The 10,177-nt window shown below is 35.2% G+C and overlaps 1 protein-coding gene across 1 annotated transcript; it reads left to right on the forward strand.

Moving 5' to 3' along the window:
• The first annotated feature begins 5,660 nt into the window (after positions 1–5,660).
• Positions 5,661–9,090, forward strand: LOC133303703 (cytochrome P450 81Q32-like). The gene is made up of 2 exons (XM_061503659.1): positions 5,661–6,644; positions 8,237–9,090. Exons 1-2 carry the CDS (start codon positions 5,721–5,723, stop codon positions 8,855–8,857), a joined length of 1,545 nt encoding a protein of 514 aa, XP_061359643.1. The 5' UTR covers positions 5,661–5,720; the 3' UTR covers positions 8,858–9,090.
• The last annotated feature ends 1,087 nt before the right edge of the window (positions 9,091–10,177 follow it).

The raw sequence follows: 10,177 nt of genomic DNA on the forward strand, positions 1-10,177 counted from the left end.
TGCTGTCACCACCACCGTCGCCGCTGCCGCCGCCGCCACCGCCACCACCACCATGTCATCATCCTCACCATTGTTGCAGCCACTGCCATCACCACCACCACCACCACCATGTCATCATCCTCACCATTGTCGCAGCCACTGCCATCACCACCACCACCACTACCGTCGTCGTCGCCGCCACTATACCACCGTTACCACCACTACACTATCACCACCACCATGTCATCGCCATCACCACTATTACTGCCGCCACCACCACCACCGCTGCGGCCACTGCTGTCACCACCGCCACCTCTACGTCACAGCCACCATCATTATCATCGCCACCACCACCACCACCACTACCATCACCACCATCACCATTATCACTACCACCATCATCGTAGCCACCACTACTACCATCATCGCCATTATTGCCACCACTACACCACCGCCATCGCCGCCACCTTGTCATCACCATCACCGCCACCATGTCATCACCATCACCATCGTCGCAGCCACTACTATCACCACCACTACCACCACCATCGTCGCTATCGCCACCACCATTACCGCCACCTCCATGTCATCATCATCACCCTTATCGCAGCACCACCACTACTGTCGCCACTATGCCACCGCCACCACCATGTCATCACTATCACCACCACCACTGCCACCATTATCACCACCATCGTTGTAGCCACTGCTATCACCACTGTCACCATCACCACCACCACTACCATCACCGTCACCACCATTATCACTACCACCACCACCATCGTCGTCGTAGCCATTACCGTCGATATATTATATTGTTGGCATCGTAATATGTATACTTATGTTTGTTTATGCAAAGATCAAAAAAATTATGTTGTGAATGCTTGGAATTATTATAATATATTGTATACAACTAAAGCTTGAATTATTATAATATTAAAAATGTAATATTCTAGACCCCTTTCTCATAAAATAAGGGGAAAAGAGAAAAAGAGGAAAAAAAATTGGAATGTTTTTTTAGGAAAAATTCACCAATGCTCATGTGGTTTCCTTCAGAATTACATATTTTTATTTGTATGTAAAAAATAATTTTATTTCTTATAACATAAGAAATATCGAACCCTAATTAATATTGTGAAAAAATTACACTTCTAATATACCAAAAGTTAAACAATGTGATTTATTTGAACAAAAGAAAAGATACTATAAGATACCAAAAATTTGTTAGTGTAAAAAATGGATTGATAGTCACATTTTAGATGATAGTGACAAATATAATGACAGTTATTTTTATAGTAACATTTGTGATAAGGGCAAAAATGATAGTGAAAGCGAGAGTTTTAGTATAAAAAATGGCACTCTTTTTCTTTTCTATTGCAATTTTTTGATTATTATATTATAATTTTTCAACTTTCCATATTTGATATATATATATATATATATATAAATATGTTACAAACTCTTACATATTAATATGTACTCCCGGGAGAACATAGTATAACTTATTGTTCTTCCGGGAGAACATAGTGTAGTTTGTAAATAAAAAGTTTGTAAATATAACCTTCTCCTTATATATATATATATATATATATATATACAAAATAGAAAGAGATAGACTAGAAACGATATCTCTTATCTCAATGAAATTCAAGATAGGGATATTCAATGAATGAAATTAGTAGATCCAACTTTCTATTCACTCGTGGGATCCGGGGGAGACCACCGCGGCTCTCCGTGGACGAACCTTGTGTAGGAACACTTAGATTCTTGAAGCATTGGATTCTCTTCAACGTTTGCGTTACTCAAGGCGACATTCTCTCTTCCGCTACGTCCACTACTGCTTGCATGGGTCCTTCCAACGGGGGCCCTCACAAGCGGTGGAGCATGTGGTTTAATTCTATGCAAAGCGAAGAACCTTACCAGGGCTTGACATGCAGCGAATCCTCTTGAAAGAGAAGGGTGTCTTCGGGAACGCGGACACAGGTGGTGCATGGTTGTGGTGAGCTCGTGTCGTAAGGTGTTGGGTTAAGCCTCCCGAGCGCAACCCTCGTGTTTAGTTGCCAACGTACAAAAGCAGTTTTGGCTGAATATTTTATGTGCCGTGAACGCCACACTTTCATCATTTATGACGATCTCTCCAAACAAGCACAGGCTTCTATATATATATATATATAGGGATATGATTCTTTGACACCGATGTCAAATTTTGAAATTTGACACCAAATCCTAACCTTTGATTTCCGTCAATCAACGGTTATCATTTATTGGGAATCAAACTTATTAATTAATATTAATTTCCAATAAATGATAATATATATACAGGGTCAGGATTATTTTACACCAGTGTAAGTTACACTCTTAATCTTAACCGTTGATCTCGCTTTTATCTAATGGCTATAATTTTTTAGTTATATGAGTCATTAGATACAAGTGAATCAATAGTTAAAATTGAGTGTAATAAAACTTTATATTCTTATACTAGTATAAGAATAACCTGCCCCATATATATATATATATATATATATATATATATATATTGACCTTTAAGTAGTATAAATTTTAGTTTCGTGTCGTTTATGTAATTTACGATTTTACCATTCACCTCTATTTTTATTTAGAAACTCGATTTTGACAACATGATATCTATATATATAAGTATGTAACGCCTATTTCCATCTATGATTATTAAATGTTGCAATCAATTAATTTTAAACAGCAATAGCACTATAACACACAGAAGTTATTTTTCAGATTGCGGACACGATCGGTGTGACTTTCTATTTTACTCACGAAAAGACTCCGTTGAAATAAACCAACTCCCAACCAAAATTTTACCTTAACACTTTTATAAATCATTTCTCAAGACTTATTTCATGTGAATTAGGATTTTTATGAAATGTATTCGTTTGTGTCTTATTTAAAAGGGTTCGTTTTTTCTACAGTTACTGCAGATGAATTATCTGCAGTAAGCCCAATACGACATCGTTTTGGGGCGAAAATCATGGTGTTTTTGTAATTTTAATTTATTTTAAGGTTATAGTAGTCTTTATATTTATAATTTTATAAGATTTCAATATCAAAATGACGTCTTTTTGGAAATAAATGCAGATAACTTATCTGCATTAACTGCAGAAACATTTTTCTCTATTTGAAAATATTTATGTTATGTGATATACTTCTATTATTTATTGACATATTAATCGTTGTAATTTTAATAATAAAATTCATAAAATGAAAAAAAAATTAATTTTTTTATTTCAATTATTAATTATTTTATCAAAAAATAACATAATGAGTAAAAAATTACGTGATCTTTTTAGAATTAGAAATGAAGATGAGAGAATGAATTAGATCTGGCTAATTTGTAAGAGCAAATGCAATTAATGGAGTGATATGACGTGTGTGTATATAAATCAGCTTAGTTGCATAGCATATATATTCCACTTAAATGAAGACTTTTGCGTTCCTAAATAGCTGATAGCTTTGCGATAGCCAATGCAAATAATCGAAATCGAGTGACGCCAACCATATAAAAACAAAATAGTTGTTAAATTTACTATCGAGGTTTTTTATTTTTTAAACGATTCCTCGATTATATAACTACAGTCAAGTAAGATCACAAAAATAGTAAAAGGATAAAAGGATCTTTAATCGAATTGGTTTTCTGTATCCAGACTAATATAAATTCAATTCATTTCATCAAAACAATGTGACTAATTAGCCTGCAAACAAAACTACTTGTTAAAAATAACAATATTACATCAAAACTTATAAAGATTTATTAATCTTATTAATATTGAACTCGATAAAAAATGAGAATTTAAGAATCGGGGGATGTTTCAGTTTATATTCTCACTAATGTAATTTCTATTATAGAAAGCCAAATATTTTTATCCGCAGATCTCTTTAATGCTTAATAAGACTTGCAATTAATGTGGGTATTTTAGTTTTCAGAGTTGGATCTTCCAATAACTAAAAAGTGTACATGCCTGAATCTAACTAGGTTCCCGGTGGTGGGGGAACAATCGATATTGGTTATGTTTGAAAGGTTATGAACCGATTGTTAAGTCCAATCCCAATATCTTGATTTCTAATGACAATACAGGTAAAGGGGGGTTCGAATTGATATTGGTTGTGTTTGAAAGGTTATGAATCAATTGATAAGTCCAATCCTAATATCTTGATTTCTAACGGCAATTCATCTTGAACCTATATATATGTTGTCTGCTAATACACGACCAATTTGTGTTTGTACCAAAATTATTTTCGACATCATTCCATTCAATTACGCGAACCAATTTCTCTCGTCAGATATTTATCTAGTATTTGGAGCATGAAATATATAAAATTTATTTTAAAATATTAGAACTATGATTCACACCTCATTTCATATTTAGATGCCTAAAACACAATCATAAAGTTGAAAGGACCAGAGATTCCTAGAGGCATAACATCCGAAAAGCTTCCTTGACCAACTGGATAGATCAAGAAAATAGTAGTAGCTGCTGCAATAAGAGCTGAGTATCGAGGAATCAAAGAATTTAACCAAAAATACCAAATCAAAGTAGGTCAATTTTTTTTATTCCCGAAGAAGTACATATTTTACCGGAACCTTCTTGCATAATGGTGTGAACAATAGTATCGTTGGAGTAGATACACCAATCACTTTAAATAATCTTTGAATTGGAAAATGGAAAGATTTGTACAAATTATACCCTTCGTCACCACTTTGCGAAAAGCTTATTACACGAAATCCTATCTTTGTAGAATGAGTTGGGGGGGTCAAAGACAAGACATATGTTATTTATCAGCCAAGCATTCAAGTCTTCTTATGACTAGATCCAATCTTCAGGTTCCTGCGGAAAGGAAAAAGAATTTCACGCTCTTCCTTTAGGGAAAGAAGGATTAGGTGGAATGTTATATTAACAAACTTTTTGTTTACAAACTCTTACAAACTACACTATATCTTACTAGAAAGACACTCTTGAGTAAAGTCTTACCGGTAAAACATAATGTAGTTTGTAAAAAAGAAATTGCCCACATAACCCTCCTATATATATATTAAAAAAAAGATTTAAAGTTTCTTTAGATAATTTTATCTAATATTTATCAAAATACACACATAAAAGTATATGAGGCCTATATTTTCTTTTTCTCTCTCTTCTCTTCACATATGTTCACATGGACTACTTACGCGACTCACATCCACATCCACGCTTATCACGTTTTCACCGACGATTTGTTAGTGATGTGGAGCTATTACCTTCATGTAGCTGACAGGAATGGTGCTGATTGGTATGAGATGGCAAGGGGAGTCGTCAACCCACGTGTATGAGATGACGCCACATGTCGTGTCAACGTCCTTGACGGGATTGTTGTGGTTAGCTTGCTGCCAGATGGGATTGTCTGCCGTGGACATGAGTATCGTCACAAACATTGAGAATGCTCCCGTTAGGTTGACCAACGTATTTGTCTGCTCTATAATGTTATGCTTATCAAGCATGCTTTGAACATAACAATTTTTACCTAAATGTTACTATTACCGTGCTTTTGCCGAATATACGGAGTACTCAATTCGACTGTATCACTTAACATATTTTTCTCAACCACAAGTTCCACAACCTTATCCAGCATCAAACACCCTTCATTATTTTAGTTTCAATCACTTAATAATAATACCAATATCTATATAGTCTTGTACATGGCACAAATTGCAAACAGCCCATCCTGTTTTTCTCCGAATGGAAGACGAAGGTGCTGGGTGGCCGATACCTACTTCAATTTTTCTCATCTTGTTTTTTCTCTTTGTCTCTAAATATGTACTAAAGAGACAAGCCAAGCATAGAAACCTCCCACCTAGCCCACCTGCTTTACCAGTTATAGGTCATCTTCATCTGATAAAAGAACCTCTACACAGAAGTCTGCATAATCTAACAGAGAAATATGGCCACATATTTGTTCTCCACCTTGGAACCCGAAATGTCCTCGTTGTGTCATCACCTTCTGCTGTAGAAGAATGCCTTTCCAAGAATGATATCACTTTTGCAAACCGTCCTCACACCCTTGCTGGGAAACACCTCAGTTACAACCATAAATCAGTGGGATTCGCTTCCTATGGCGATCATTGGCGCAACCTTCGGCGTCTAATAACACTTGAGCTGTTATCTACCAACCGTCTGGCCATGCTTGCAAGAATTCGAGAGGAAGAGATTCAACTGTTGGTGAAGCAACTACATGAAGAGTGCAAAGGACACGTGTCAAAGGTGGTAGACATAAGGTCTAGACTGTTGGAGCTTTCTTTCAACATCATGCTAAGGATGATCTCTGGGAAAAGGTACTATGGGAAGGATGCGGTTGCTGAAGAAGGGAGAGAGTTCCAGTTTCTTATGAAAGAGTTCGTAGAGCTGCAAGGAAGTGGTAATTTGAATGACTTCTTTCCAATACTGCAATGGATTGATTTTCAAGGTTTGGAAAAGAGGATGGTCAAGTTGATGAACAAGGTCGATAGCTTCTTTCAGAAACTCCTTGATGAGCACCGGAGAAACAGGAACATCAGTGCCGGAAAAGTCCGAAGGAACATGTCGACGCTGATTGATACTATGTTGGATCTCCAAGACAAGGAACCAGAATTCTACACTAACGAAACTGTCAAAGGCGTTATTATGGTGAGTGAGTAGTTTACATTTGATTTCCTCTTAAATTTTACATAATCACCACCCAATTATATATGGGAATATCCGAATACGGGATTAATATTTATCGTTAAGATAAATTTTATCATATTTTTCTTTTCTTTTCTTCTCTTAGGACATAATAAATATTAATCTTATTATATATTTACTTGAACAAAAGAAAAAGATATTATCGTATCTATTGAAGATCTTGATTTGAAACAAACAATAAAAATAGATATAAATATTCCTTCACAAATAAAGATGCACTAAATTATTCAAAGGACAGGACTAGGATATTTCAAAATCTTTGACAATTGTTTTGTTTATATATATGGTTGCTGACATGTGTGACTCGATTACTTTCAACTGCTATCGCAAGGCTATCAACTGTTGGGCACGCAGAGTCTTCTTTAAAGTAAAATATATACTCAGTGCAATCAAGTGGACATAAATAGAGAGAGACACCATATCACTCAATTAGTTGCATTTGCTCTCACAAAGCTATGATCTAATTATAAAGCTACCAAAAGGAAAAGAGGATCTTTAAAATAAGTTCACAATTTACACAAGTGTTGATCCGGACCTTTTGAATCTTGACGGTTATCTCATAAAAAAAAAAAAAGAACTTTATGATCAGTGTAATAGAGCTACTGCTGACTGCTGACTGCTGTGTAGAATCATTAATAGAGTGCAACATTTAATAATTGTTAAAAACATAGGTGCATGGAAAAGACAACTAACCCTAAGTACATAATCAATAATTCATATATTGCTGTTTTTTTTTTTAATCAAAAGAAAAAATTGACTTGAAAAGAAAATTGTCTTATGTTTAGATGAAGATACAAGTATTAGCAAATGTTTTTAACGTTATAACCAGATTATTTAGTTTAAGAGTACCAAACCAAGAAATATATTATGTCCCTCTATGAAATGAAGATTTCTATTCTTCCCACGAAAATGAAAAAAATTGATTAATTTTTCTGTGCATTTTTAAATCCTTTCAATATCTTCTGTTACGTAAAGCCGTATTTTGACATGAGCTTAATAGTATGTTAAATTGTTGCTACTCTTTGAAGTTACGAGATCGAGACTAACCACCATGTGTGTTTGTTTAAGGTAATGAAGGTTTTCTTTTATCTAATATAAAATGTTTTTGTTCGGTCCTGTTAAACCATATAACTATACCTCATAGGTATGTGCTCAGAGATATCTTAAAGATAGATATCTGATTAGCTTATAGTCAATACTCCAATCACTACGCATAAACAATAGGCTTATGGCCAAGTGTATGCATAATGTTGGCAGTTCAAAAGTATGTAGTTGAGGTATTTAGGCTCTTATTTATAAGGATTACTTTAATAAATTTGTTCCTTCGAAATCTCTCAGTTGATATAAAATCTGTCTTGATTGATGAGGATAGGAATCTTATCTTGATACTGTCTAGATTATATGGTTACGATATCTCCATCAAATCTTGATCGTAATAGGGTTGTTAGGATATGGATCCAGTTCATAACAATTTTTATAATTTTTTTTTTTTAAAAAAATTCGCTTATTTACACTAACTGTAAAAAATCATGCAGGCAATGCTTGTAGCTGGGTCTGAAACTTCGGCTACTACATTGGAATGGGCACTGTCACTTCTCCTCAACCATCCAGAAGCAATGAATAAGACTATTGTTGAGATAGACTCTTACGTGGGGCAAGATCACCTGTTGAATGAACTAGATACTCCCAAACTTAAATACTTGCAAAATGTAATTACCGAGACACTTCGTCTCTACCCTGTGGCTCCTCTCTTGGTACCCCACAAGTCCTCTAAAGATTGCAATGTTTGTGGTTTTGATGTACCAGCAGGGACAATGCTCCTTGTTAATCTATGGACCCTGCATAGGAACGCTAAGTGGTGGGCAGAACCAACAAGGTTTGAGCCAGAGAGATTTGAGGGAGGGCAAGGTTGTGATGTACTTTACAATATGATTCCATTTGGTATTGGAAGGAGAGCTTGCCCTGGAGCTGCTTTGGCAAAACGTGTTATGGGACATGCATTAGGAGCCTTGATTCAGTGTTTTGAGTGGGAAAGAATTGGGGATCAAGAAATCAACATGATGGAGGGTGTAGGGCTTACCATGCCCAAAATTGAGCCTTTGGTGGCATTATGCAGGCCACGCCAAAGCATGATCAAGGTTATGTCGAATATATAAAGTGTGCACTTTTATATCAATTACAGAGCGCAAGTAGAATAAGAGTTTAAGGGACAATAAAATTTTAAGGAATAAGGAGGTCAAACTGTACTTCATTAAAAAAAAAAAAAGGTAAGTTTTTAGTGTAAGATTTTAAATTGCAGAGCGGTCGTGACCCAATTCCAAATGCATAACGTATGTCCCCCGATGTTTGGTAATTATCTTACATAAAGTTTGATATATTATATTGTTGGCATCGTAATATGTATACTTATGTTTGTTTATGCAAAGATCAAAAAAATTATGTTGTGAATGCTTGGAATTATTATAATATATTGTATACAACTAAAGCTTGAATTATTATAATATTAAAAATGTAATATTTTTTAGATTTTAGATGATAGTGACAAATATAATGACAGTTATTTTTATAGTAACATTTGTGATAAGGGCAAAAATGATAGTGAAAGCGAGAGTTTTAGTATAAAAAATGGCACTCTTTTTCTTTTCTATTGCAATTTTTTGATTATTATATTATAATTTTTCAACTTTCCATATTTGATATATATATATATATATATATAAATATGTTACAAACTCTTACATATTATAACGGGAGAACATAGTATAACTTATTGTTCTTCCGGGAGAACATAGTGTAGTTTGTAAACAAAAAGTTTGTAAATATAACCTTCTCCATATATATATATATATATATATATATACAAAATAGAAAGAGATAGACTAGAAACGATATCTCTTATCTCAATGAAATTCAAGATAGGGATATTCAATGAATGAAATTAGTAGATCCAACTTTCTATTCACTCGTGGGATCCGGGGGAGACCACCGCGGCTCTCCGTGGACGAACCTTGTGTAGGAACACTTAGATTCTTGAAGCATTGGATTCTCTTCAACGTTTGCGTTACTCAAGGCGACATTCTCTCTTCCGCTACGTCCACTACTGCTTGCATGGGTCCTTCCAACGGGGGCCCTCACAAGCGGTGGAGCATGTGGTTTAATTCTATGCAAAGCGAAGAACCTTACCAGGGCTTGACATGCAGCGAATCCTCTTGAAAGAGAAGGGTGTCTTCGGGAACGCGGACACAGGTGGTGCATGGTTGTGGTGAGCTCGTGTCGTAAGGTGTTGGGTTAAGCCTCCCGAGCGCAACCCTCGTGTTTAGTTGCCAACGTACAAAAGCAGTTTTGGCTGAATATTTTATGTGCCGTGAACGCCACACTTTCATCATTTATGACGATCTCTCCAAACAAGCACAGGCTTCTATATATATATATATATAGGGATATGATTCTTTGACACCGATGTCAAATTTTGAAAT

The sequence above is a fragment of the Gastrolobium bilobum genome, unplaced genomic scaffold (genome assembly GCF_033153095.1).
Source record: "Gastrolobium bilobum isolate Gb01-03AN ecotype WA unplaced genomic scaffold, APGP_CSIRO_Gbil_v1 utg3235, whole genome shotgun sequence".
Lineage (NCBI taxonomy): Eukaryota > Viridiplantae > Streptophyta > Magnoliopsida > Fabales > Fabaceae > Gastrolobium > Gastrolobium bilobum.

Coding starts and splice junctions, on each gene's coding strand:
- LOC133303703 (XM_061503659.1), top strand. CDS start 5,721: ATGGAAGACGAAGGTGCTGGGTGGCCGATACCTACTTCAATTTTTCTC. Junction 6,645..8,236: donor CTGTCAAAGGCGTTATTATG/GTGAGTGAGTAG, acceptor AAAATCATGCAG/GCAATGCTTGTAGCTGGGTC.